At 45.5% G+C, this 12,500-nt stretch overlaps 2 protein-coding genes across 2 annotated transcripts in view; one reads left to right on the top strand and one right to left on the bottom strand.

Moving 5' to 3' along the window:
• bmpr1bb (bone morphogenetic protein receptor, type IBb) overlaps positions 1–6,255 on the top strand; it is a 77,695-nt gene extending 71,440 nt beyond the window's left edge. The window contains exons 9-13 of the mRNA XM_062528016.1: positions 1,030–1,222; positions 1,752–2,049; positions 2,758–2,933; positions 4,150–4,280; positions 4,919–6,255. Of these exons, the coding sequence (XP_062384000.1) occupies positions 1,030–1,222; positions 1,752–2,049; positions 2,758–2,933; positions 4,150–4,280; positions 4,919–5,044 (924 nt within the window). The 3' untranslated portion in view covers positions 5,045–6,255. The remainder of the gene's footprint in view (positions 1–1,029; positions 1,223–1,751; positions 2,050–2,757; positions 2,934–4,149; positions 4,281–4,918) is intronic.
• Positions 6,256–6,998: 743 nt separating this feature from the next.
• unc5cb (unc-5 netrin receptor Cb) overlaps positions 6,999–12,500 on the bottom strand; it is a gene marked incomplete in the record, with an annotated part of 206,583 nt that continues 201,081 nt past the window's right edge. Inside the window, 2 exon segments of the mRNA XM_062527646.1 lie at positions 6,999–9,317; positions 11,873–12,051. Coding sequence (XP_062383630.1) covers positions 9,158–9,317; positions 11,873–12,051 — 339 coding nt within the window.

Genomic DNA, 12,500 nt, shown 5'->3' on the forward strand with positions numbered 1-12,500 from the left:
ACATGACAACATGAGAGTGAACATGTAAAAGGGTGACTACAGTATGTTGTTTTGAAAGACTAAGACTGCTTCTGCAGATGTGAAAATGTAGAGAACCCACTAAAAAGTCTCTTAAATTCACAACTAGTAAAGGAGGTACCAAAAATAGGCTCCTCCTATTCATTTATTTATAGATAGTATTTAATGTCAGGATATCTTTTTCTGTATTTCTCATAATGTGTTTATATAGCATAATTATATGTTTTGTGTTGAAATAATATATATTTAGATGTATTTACCTGCCAATAGTTCTCGAATGCTCTGTCAATATGAAATAATTTACTATTTAAATCACTGATGTTCAAGCTGGTTTGATGGACAGAAAAATATTAGCATACGCAGTCAGTCAGCTGTTTTTCTAAAGTTGACTTTCTCTGTGAGCAGATTTTAATAAAAAAAGAAAATTACGCAAAAAAATGATGTATTTCCTCCTCCATGCTGAGCACAAGCTCTCTTGTAACTTCACAACTTGAGGTGCGAGGGATGTACAGTCTGGTGCAATATTAATAGATCTTTTCCAGCTCTACCAATATAGTTTGGCTCAATTGATTGCCAAGCATATTAAAGGAGAAATCCGGCGATTTTTCACATAGAACTCCATTTCTCAAGGTCACAGAGTACTGTCGGTACGAAAAAAGATGAAAAAACAATATGTTTTATCCAGTTCGAGTTGCTTCAGCCAGCAGCTAACGCAGCCAATCAGCTACAGCACTACACTGTGGGGGCATGTTAACAGGAGCTCACGGACATGTCGTTGTCATTATTCAAATTGCAATGTTTCCACAACATAGAGTTGTGGTAGAACTGTTGATCAGGACAAATGATAAAACACAACAGGACAAAATGTTGTGTGTGTAAATACTTACTTGTTGCAATCACTTGTAGAAGTGTCCCTCCTCACCCATGTACTCTGTGTGTGTGTGTGTGTCTGTGTGTATGTGTGTGTGTGTGTGTGTGTGTGTGTGTGTGTGTGTGTGTGTGTCCGTGCAGGTCCAGCGCACCATTGCCAAGCAGATCCAGATGGTGAAGCAGATCGGTAAGGGGCGCTATGGCGAGGTGTGGATGGGCCGCTGGAGGGGCGAGCGCGTGGCCGTCAAAGTCTTCTTCACCACCGAGGAGGCCAGCTGGTTCAGAGAGACCGAGATCTACCAGACGGTGCTGATGAGGCACGAGAACATACTGGGTGAGATTTAGTCAGCAAAACACCGACAGACGCACGGCGCGCGCGCGCGCGCACACACACACACACACACACACACACACACACACACACACACACACACACACACACACACACACACACACACACACACACACACACACTCCCACTCACACCCACACGTACACCCACGCTGTTCTCTACTTCACATGGGCATCATCCAAATCCAAGTCAGTTTCACATACTGTCTAACCATCACAAGGGAATCATGTGCAACTTAAAAGAACTCCCTACAAGACCACGCCAGTGTTTTTGGAAATGAGCTTAATTGCCATCTACCCCAGACTTAGAAAAGAAGATACTTACCCTTCTCCACTGTACGTGCAATAACCCAGTCTGACACCGTTAGCTTAGCATAAGTAGGTCGCTTCAGTTAGCCTACAGTTCCCTTTTAGCTAAAGGCTAGCTACAGGCTAACTGATGCAACATGGACAGCGGTCAGTTTGTGTCCAGCAGCATCATCATCATCATCATCATCATCTCTCCTGTCCAGGCTTCATCGCGGCGGACATCAAGGGCACGGGCTCGTGGACGCAGCTCTACCTGATCACCGACTACCACGAGAACGGCTCGCTCTACGACTACCTGAAGTCCACCACGCTGGACACCAAGGCGCTGCTGCGGCTGGCCTACTCGTCCGTGTCGGGCCTGTGCCACCTGCACACCGAGATCTTCGGCACGCAGGGCAAGCCGGCCATCGCCCACCGCGACCTCAAGAGCAAGAACATCCTGGTCAAGAAGAACGGCACCTGCTGCATCGCCGACCTGGGGCTCGCCGTCAAGTTCATCAGGTGAGGAGAGAGAGAGAGAGAGAGAGAGAGAGAGAGAGAGAGAGAGAGAGAGAGAGAGAGAGAGAGAGAGAGAGAGAGAGAGAGAGAGAGAGAGAGACAGAGAGAGAGAGAGTGAAAGACAGGGGGACAGATATAGTGAAAATGAAATAGATAAAGCTTGTTCGCCATATATTGTATTTCATGAATTCTGTATAAATGCTCTGCTTTGGCAATGAAAAATAATTAAAGCTCACTTGACTCCAATTGAATTGGATGGAATTGAAGTGAATGAAATGAAATTCAACTGAAATGAATTGAATAGAATGTAATTAAGAGAGGTAAAGAGGTGAAGTTCACCAGAGAGAGGAGGGGAAAGAGGGACACATCCAGGCAGTATGAAGGACAAGTGGCAGATGGTCCCTGTGGAGAGAGAGAGAGAGAGAGAGAGAGAGAGAGAGAGAGAGAGAGAGAGAGAGAGAGAGAGAGAGAGAGAGAGAGATAGGAGTGTGTGGAAACCTGTGCTGTTATGGCTTTGCATGCGGTCACTCTGTTGTTTGGAAACTGGACTGGTCTCTAAAAAAGAAAACAGATGGTGAAAAAAAACAAAAAAAAAAAACACTGGGCATAAAAGTGTGTGACCTGTTCCATGTAAATGAGACACACGTGGCATTACGCGCGAGGCGCAGCAGGACTCCTAGTGACTCACTCTCCTCCCTCTCGTACCTGCAGCGACACCAACGAGGTGGACATCCCGCCCAACACCCGGGTGGGCACCAAGCGCTACATGGCCCCCGAGGTGCTGGACGAGAGTCTGAACCGCAACCACTTCCAGTCCTACATCATGGCCGACATGTACAGCTTCGGCCTCATCCTCTGGGAGATGGTGCGGCGATGTGTGTCGGGGGGTAAGAGAAAGATGCACACACACGCATGCCAACACACACACACACACAAACACACACAGACACACAGGCACTCTCTCTCTCTCTCTCTCTCTCTCTCTCTCTCTCTCTCTCTCTCTCTCTCTCTCTCTCTCTCACACACACACACACACACACACACATAAACACACACACACACACACACACACACACACACACACACACCTACACACATGGAGTACACACATGCTGAGGTAATCATATTTACAGGTACACATAAAGTATCAGATTTTCACTCTATCCCCTAGCCATGAATGTTACGACAAATGAATTAGTGCCTTCAGTCATTTCTCTGTAGAATACAGTACGCTCTGTAGATTGAGATGATTAATCACCTAATTAAAAATATATTGAACATAAAAATCGAAACGTTAGGTTGCCAGGGGCTGACTTTGTCCTCAGTAACCTAAACTCAAAAGCTCGTTCGGCCACCCATAGATGACTCATGAGATTCATTAACGAGGAAATCACATAAATTCATCTGGACTGAGACTTTCTTTTTCAAATGAGATCAGTCACCATGAATAAGTGGATTGATTTTTCTACATGCATGTAACAGCTGACGTCAGGTATTAAATGCCGTGCCAATTCCTGAGGTTAGTTTGATTTTAAATAGCAAAGGTAAATAGTCAGAAAGTGTTGTGACTCATGCTTGCGTGCCACGGCTAATTTCACAAAGCTCTTGTATGTCATGGCTGGCACTGCACTGCAATATTCAGAGAGCTTTTTTGGGCTTTGTTATTATTACAGTATGTGTATTACTCAGTGAGACACTCAAACTCAAAAACCACAATACTCTTTGATTATGATGGCCGTCACGGTAGGTAGCTAAGACGCTTAAAATAGACATCGGTCGTCAGTGTTAGTGTCAGGTCTTGAGTGGTGTGTATGCAAACACTACATTGTGTTAACAAGCAGACAACACATCGTGTTAATCAGCGAGTTAGCACATTAATTAATTCAGTTTGTGCATCAACAAACTAATTCTACACATCATTCTAAATCGGCATTTCTTTTTTTCTCTTTGTAAGTTGTGTGGTAGTTTGTCTTCACTGTCTGGAACAATGATCAATTCTCTATTGATTCTGTCTGGAACAATAATCCAGTCCCCTGCATTGTGCTCATTATTATTCTCGGAGTGAGTGAGTGACCGTGCGTGGTGGTGTGTTTTGTCCGGCAGGTATCGTGGAGGAGTACCAGCTGCCCTACCACGACCTGGTGCCGGGCGACCCGTCCTACGAGGACATGCGGCAGGTGGTGTGCATCAAGAGACAGAGGCCCTCCTTCGCCAACCGCTGGAGCAGTGACGAGGTATTAACACGCCAGCAGATACAGCAAAACAGATACTCTCACAGTCCCAAGTTACCACACACACACACACACACACACACACACACACACACACACACACACACACAAATATACACACACACACACACACACACAAATATACACACACACACACACAAATATACACACACACACACACACACACACACACACACACACACACATACACTTTTGCAGGTGTGCTGCTTGTTTGGTCAGAACTTTGTGTGAGTTTGGTAAAGTTTGTTAAATAGTTTTAAAGAGAAAAAAAATAATCGATTGAGCTAATCCTGAATGGGATACAATTCTATTAAACTTGACGTGTGTGTGTGTGTGTGTGTGTGTGTGTGTGTGTGTGTGTGTGCGTGTGTGTGTGTGTGTGTGTGTGTGTGTGTGTGTGTTCTGTTTGTTGTTGTGTTGCTGACTGTTCCTCCGTCTCCCTCTGTGTGTGTGTGTGTGTGTGTGTGTGTGTGTGTGTGTGTGTGCATGTGTATGTGTGTGTGTTCTGTTGTTGTGTCGCTGACTGTGGTCCTCCGTCTCCATCTGTGTGTGTATGTGCGTGTGTTGTTGTGTTCTGTTTGTTGTTGTGTTGCTGACGGCTCTCCTCCCCCCCCCCCCAGTGTCTGAGGCAGATGGGGAAGCTGATGATGGAGAGCTGGGCCCATAACCCCGCCTCCCGCCTCACCGCCCTCCGCGTCAAGAAGACGCTGGCCAAGATGTCCGAGTCACAAGACATCAAGCTCTGAGACTCAGCGTGGGTTGAGCTCCGTTGGGGGGGACAGTTCGGGGGGGATAGGAGGTGGATCCCTCAAAGAGGGCTGAAGGGTAACCCCTGACCTCTGAACTTTAACCCTCCTAACTCCTGGTGCTGTAGTTTTTTTCTGCGTCCGAAAGCGGAAGAGGCCCAGAGGAGGAGGTGGAACGAGCCTGTGAAGACGGTGACGCAGCAGCCCCCCTGCTTTCTGTGAAAGCTCCCCGAGACTGAATGGACCCCATTTAAAAGGTGTGTGACTGTGGCAGGAGAGCGCCCTCTAGTGGCGCGGAAGACTCCCTCCCCTCCAATTAACGTCCACAACGCCAAACCGCAGAGACAGATGAAGGAGGCGAAGAGGCAGCTCTCGTAGTCTTGGAAAGCCATATATTTGTTCTAATGGGCATTGCTCCGTCCATACTCCGTCCACCCTACGCTGGGATGGTGGACATTAGAGACGTTATAGAGTCTGTTTGTGAGGCACGGCAGATGAAGTATTTCACGCAGTGGGGGGGAAAACAACCACTGCATCTATGTAAGCTTTGGACTCTATATGCTAAATGGTACAACCACAGTTCACAGGACTGGGGAACTCAACAAGTTCAAGAAGAGTTTGTAAAAAATATCAGGTCTGTTTATTTAAATGATGACTTCAGAGAAGCATGGAATGAGAGGTCCTAATATAGAAATGAATTGCGTAAATGCCGTCACCACCGAGAGATCTGATATTGCGTCCGCATAGCATTTTTAGTTGGCACTTCCAGCAGCATCAGTATTACCCAGTATTACCCAGAATGCACTGGCACTCTGGGCATCACCTGGCACTCAGGCAGGCTGCCCCCTGGAGCGGATCTGACCCAGCTCTGTGCCAGATCCAAGCCGATTCCGGCCCACAGTCAGCAGCTCTTCGGGTGGTATGACTGAGGAATGGATATCCTTGCATCCATCCACATGAATATAATAAATATCAGTCTGACGTACATGGATATCAATGGATTCGTAAGGAAGCTACCAAGTGTTTTCTTGTGTGAAGCTTTTGTTGTTTGTTGTACAGGATGTTTTGCCAATCTATCCGGGTTTGGCCTGTGCCTTATTTAACACTTTAGTCAATGTATGTTTAATTATGTCTATGTAACATATGGCTGTACAGAACGGTGATGCTCCGGAAGGTTCTATTGTGTGCATCAGGGTCCCAAATAAAAGATGTTGACCTCAATGTAGCGTTTTTGCTTTTTCAAGGTTCATGTATGACACATACTTGGGTGAGTCAGATATTGCTTGTGTTTTACATTGGAGGAGTAGAATCTCAAATGTGTCTCATCAAAATAATAATGTTGGGTTCTGTGAGTCCTCCTAAGGTGCAATGAGTTTGCAACTTAACATTGGAGGATGAGTTTCAGTTCATCCAGAGACAGTGCAGTTACCAAACTCATCAGCAAGTAAATGTAACGTAAAGTTTTTGTGCTATTTGAGGTGTACGGTAGATACAAAATAATCCAATCCCAATCCCGTGGCCTGTTTTACAGTGAGCCAGGGTAACTGGAGTTGTGTGACTTTGCAATATAGCTACGGGGTCATTATTAGAGGTCAGTCAGAGTAAATCGGTGGTCACAAGGGCATAAATGGCATTATAATGAAATGAGAAAGTCTTTCAGAATAATAATAATAGATTATGTGGGCTAATGGATTGCAGGACAGTGAGCTGGACGCTCATTACTTTAGGGCATGACCAATTCATTTAGTGCACCACTATCTCGGACATCATCATTGAAAAGGAGAATGGAAAACACTCACTGTGTTTTCCACATTCCTATTGGCTGAACGTTATTATAAAGTTATTTTAAATATTCACATCCCCCGTTAATTTAAATGTTTTTTTTATTATTATTATTTCCAGAGTCCACAATGTCCTATGGTTCTAAGGTTAATAAAAACAACACACCCCTGAGTTCAGTGTTGCATATAAATATAATTTATTACCAGTTTAAAAATTCTTTCTTACATTTTGTACAGAAACTTCACAAAGAGAAAAAAATGCAAGCTGTTGCAAGGAACATCATGAACGTGCCATAAAAGAATAGGTAACATCCCCACCATAAATATAACGTTCACAATCAAGAGCTGTGACATCTATGGAATGCAACTGCTAGCACTTTGATGCATGTACATTTCAGAATATAAATGATGGCAAGTTTGCATAGACAGCTTTTAGAAACTTGTACAAGAGAGAAAAAGGAACCAAAAAAAATACAAATACTTTTTTTTATTTTTTAAACCAGTCTAGTCACAAACTTGTTTCATCCTGTGAAAAAAAGGCTGAAACTTTCAATTATCCACTGCATTCTATCATCATCAGTCTCTTTCTGCTGACTCGTATGCTCACAGGCCTAGTTTTCTCTGTGTATTGGAACAGAGAGGTCTCTAAGAAGAGGAGGTGAAGTCTGTAATCCCGTTAACACCTCCACGAATCCGACACAGCAGGTTTATAAAACGTTCTTTTAAACGTTGTCCAGCTCTAGCACACAAATCTCTATACACACCTACTGTAAATCATCCATTTTGCATTTGTGTTTTTGAACAAAGATGTCAAGTTGTTTCAAAAGCATCAACAACAGCAACAGAGAAATTATCACTGAATTACAATCAAATACAGTTGATATTATCATCATCTTCATATGATTATTATCAACAAGACAAACAAATATGGATGGTGTTGAAACAGTGTCAAAAGGAGCGAATGGTGGAATTGGTTCAAAATGTGGCTGCAAAAAACTGGTCATGTTGAACTCACGGCACAGCACAGAAATCAAGCCTTTCGTGTCACCTCCATTTTAATTGGTGACCGAGAAAATTGACCGCTTCTGCTGGTATCTTGCGACTCGGACAGGACAAACACACTTGCAAAGAACAGATTTTGGTAGTTACTTCTGTTGCTAAATCGCAGCTATAGTTACTGATCACCATGACAACCAAAACACAAGAAAAGAATGGTCATAATCATTAGTTCTACACCGCTGTACAATTGATGATGTACTGGCTTATTTACAGGCTGCACACTCCCAATTGGTTGCCTACAGTACGAGGTGGCAGAGCCTTGCTGTTGCTGAGGATATCCACTAGGTGGCACTATGAAGCAATGAAAAAAAATGTGTCCAAGGAATAATGATTTAAAAAAAAAAAAAAAAAAAAAACACTACACAAACAGCCAAGAAAGAAAACCAAAAATCAAGAAGACATGTGTAAATTAGGCTAATATATGAAGCCGCACAAAAATCAAACCATGGGAGAGTTACGTGTGTATAAATAAAGGCAATATTAAATATATATCCATATAAAATCAGGACTGGAGTACTTTCAGGTTATTCCAACGTAAATGTGATGTAGGGGAGGAGAAACCATAAGCACTGCATCAGGCATGTGGCAGAAGGAGATGGCGCAAGCTGGCATTCGGGTGCCCACTGTAGCACCTGTTTCTTGTTTCCCATCTTCCCACTTTTCCTCTGCCAGCTCCAGCGGGTGCCACCATCCCCTGATTCTGCCCACGTGTTGAAGCCCCGCCCTGCCCCGCACCCTCGCCTGTCAATCATTTGCCTACGCTTCCTGTAAAGGTGGAGTAGGAGGTCCAATAAATGGACAGCAGAGACATGCGTTTCCTAGGAAACTGTATTGGGAAATAGAAAACTGTACCAGGAATCGTACAGCCAGGGCTTTTTTTTTTCTCTCTTTTAGTTAAGTCATTACTTTCTCCCCTCTCATTTCGTTCCCCCACCACCGCTATTCAAGTCCATTTGTTTTACATATGAATGGATCAAAGCAATCTATTCTCTCGCGCTGAGATTTCTATCCTGCACAATTTTCGTCTCGAGTTTTATCTCAACATATTCAGGATGGGAGTTTTGTTACTGCTTGTTCAGGGCTCTGTCTTAGTTTGTGAGTGTGTGAGTGTGCGTGGAGGTGTGTGTGAGAGTGTGTGTGTGTATATGCGTGTTTGTGTGCATGTAACATCAGACTCGATGCTCCTCTCTCTTCCTGTCAGCTGTCCAGCTTCCCTGCAATGGAACCGGTTTCTGCTCGAAGCCCCCGTGCGGTCGGTCGGCAGCAGCAGCGGTCAGTGCTCCATGGTCATGGACCCGATGTTCTCCACGCGGCCCATCTCCTCCAGCACGGCCGCCAGCCGGTTCAGGTTGCCGTCGGGGAAATGCTGCGCCTCCCACAGGTCCAGGATCACCCCCGTCGGACTGGACTTGGTGGCAAAGTAGTTCAGGTACCTGGTTAGAGCAGACAGACGGGAGAGAGAGAGGTTCCATTTAGATCTGGACTTGGACAGTACACAACCGTGGCACAGAGCTCCCACACACACTTCCACACAGCATGTGAGGGACCAAGAGCCTCCCTGCACTACAGAACCGTGAAGATGATGAAGATGATGATGAAGAAGAGGAGTCTATTTTTAATGCATCAATGACAGCTCCATTGGCTAAATACTAAATAGAGAACGACTACATATTAAGACTCGATACATTCATACATATTGTATAATGTATATTTGATCTTGTTTTGAGGTCTGTGGTTCATTTCAAGATTGGGATGATGCACAAAGGATAAGGTTAACTTTAGCCTGATGTTATCAAATCCTATAACCACGTATCTCAGGTACCATGGACCTGATTCTGAAACAGAACTGTTCCACACGTGGCCCGAATGTGGCCCTGTTCTGGCCCGTTCCCCCCTGCGGACCCGCCCTAGATTAGCGCCAGGTCTGCTCCAGAGTCAGTGGATAGCTGAACGCTGTGCTCCTTCTTCCTCTGCCGCGCTCACCTGACTTGACTGCATTATAAAAATCAAAGGCTTCATATTCCGCCCGTAATCCTTTGTGTTAAAGTGCGGACGGAGCCGCGCGTGCGGCATTACACAGCTCAGCTCTGCGGAGAAGAACTCGTTTAGCAGACAAATCCCCTCAAGGTGATTTACAACAAAGAGGGGAGATCAGATTTATAGACATAAACTCCCTGGGAACGGGACTCCTGACCTTGGCTTGGTTAATCAGCTGAGCTATACTGTAGGTGTTATCCAATTTGAAAAAAAAAAAGATATACAGTATACACTGTATATATAAAAAAATATATACTGTATATACTGTATAGTGTATATATATATATATATATAAATATAAATAAAAAATAGAAACGGGCTGTTCTTTAATTAGAGCTTTAAAATGCCATCTCCGCTCTTCCATTGAAAGTCTCAACTGTGTGGCGGTGAGAGTGAGTGAGTGAGTGAGTGAGAGGTTCAAGGGGTGGAGGTGGGGAGGGTGAAGGGTAATCCCCCTCCTCCACCCTTACCCCCAACCCCAACCCCACCCCTAAACACCCCCCCCCTCAACCCTGCAGCAGCCGATAAGCCGCCTCCCGCTGAGATGTGAACTCAATAACTGAAAACACACTTTGCACTTCTCACATAAGCTGTCAAGGAGGGAGCACGGAGGAGACGCTGGTGGAGGCGCAAGACAAGGCTGCTGCTGCTGCTACTGGAGGAGGAGGAGGAGGAGGTGGAGGTGCTGGGGGGGACACACGGCGCCCGAGGACCCAGCTGCCACCTCACTCTCCTCCTCTAAAGACATCACACCCTCCTCCTCTTCCTCACTTTATTCCCCCCTCTCTCTCTCTCTATGTGCATCCCTCTCTTCTCCCTGCCACTCTCACTCTGTCTATTGATATTCTTTTATTCCTCCTTCACACCACCTTTGTGCAGCCACCCCCCCCCCCAAAATGCCTCCCTCATCTCAGCCTGACCCCACCATGTCATGTCTCTCTCTCTCTATGTCTCTCTCCCTGCCTCCCTCTTTCTCTCTCCATCTCTCTCCCTCTCTCTGTCACCCTCTCTCTCTCTCTCTCTCCTTCTGTCACCCTCTCTCCCTGTTTTTATCTCTCTTTTCCTCTCCTTCAGGGCTTGCCCTGCCCTGTACTGGGTGATGGGGGCAGATGAGAAGGGTCCACTATGCTCCTGCTCCTGCTCCTGCTCTTTCTCCTGCTCTTTCTCCTGCTCCTGCTTGTGCATTCTGCTGCAGGAGAACAGCAGAGCAGAGAGAGAGAGAGAGAGAGAGAGAGGGGAGCAGCACAGCGCAGCACAGCACAGCACTCTGTCTCTATTCTCAACAGTCAATAGCCAGTCTGCTCAGGCTCAGGCAGGTACACGGAGGAAAGGGGAAGTTTGCACACAATTTCACTTGCTCTTTTGTGGTCTCAAATGGCTAACACTGAGGTTCAAATGCTATTCACAGCCTTTGCACAACAACATAACTGCATACACACACACACACACACACACACACACACACACACACACACATACATATTAGTTGATTGGTTAAATAGTTCAGTGAATATGCAAGACAATGATAATACTACAAAAGTGGTCAAATGAGAACTTTTAACATATTCTAGATGGCCGAGTACAATAGAGGCTAAATGTAATTGGACAATTACAACTACCATGCAGCATTAGTGTGCTAATACTGACGCCTCTATTACAGTCATCAAGCTGCCTTTTCTACCAGAACAAAAACTTGAAGAATGTTTCTTCCCATTTAATGGAAGTAAGTCTTACATAAAGCCTGCAGCATTCCAGGAAGCTGGCAGTCTTGACTAACAAGTGAAGATGCCCCTACCAGCCGAGTACAGGGAGTTGGGCTTCTGCACTCTTTTTGGTCTTGCTGCCAAAAGATGAGCCAAGACATCGGAGCATCTAGAGCCCCCCGACTGTGGATGGCTCAGCCACTTTCGGCTGTTGCCGTAGAAACCACTCCGTTCCGTTTTCCCCTCACCTGTCCAGGTTGAGTTTGTGCGCCAGCATCCTCCAGTCGTTGCCGCGCGTCTGAGGGGCGTCCAGGCTGCCGCAGAGCTTCTGGCGGATGGACAGGGGGATGCGGAAGGCGTTGGGCCCCACCAGGGTGGTGATGTTGCTGGCCGGGTCCAGCAGAGAGGTGTCGATGCACTGGGTGTCCTGAGACAAGGAAGGGGGAAGAGCACAGGTGGTCAAGGGTAGCCGACAAAAAGATAGCGTCCGTGTGGGAATCCATTTTGTTTCCGTCTTTTATATTCTCCTTCGGGGGTCTCAATTCTTTGAACCGCGTGTCAGGCTGTCATCAAGCTGACAGTGCTTCAGTAAAGCATAATGAAACACCTAAGAGATCCTTCCGACAAAATATCACGGTTGTCAAACAGTTTACATACAGTGATGCACTTGTTATACTTTACACATACACCATCCAGCGTTTGTTTCCATCACACATAACACATGATTGACACACATTGATCTTACTAGCTCACCATGCACAGAAAAAAACAGATTGCTTTTTTAAATAAAAAATAGTAGCCAGTGGAATAAATATGTATTTCCGCATAGAGAATTGTTCTAGTGTGACAAGATAAAAGCAATCTACTGAAAACACA

Source organism: Sardina pilchardus, chromosome 23, assembly GCF_963854185.1.
Source record: "Sardina pilchardus chromosome 23, fSarPil1.1, whole genome shotgun sequence".
In the NCBI taxonomy this organism is placed as follows: Eukaryota; Metazoa; Chordata; class Actinopteri; order Clupeiformes; family Clupeidae; genus Sardina; species Sardina pilchardus.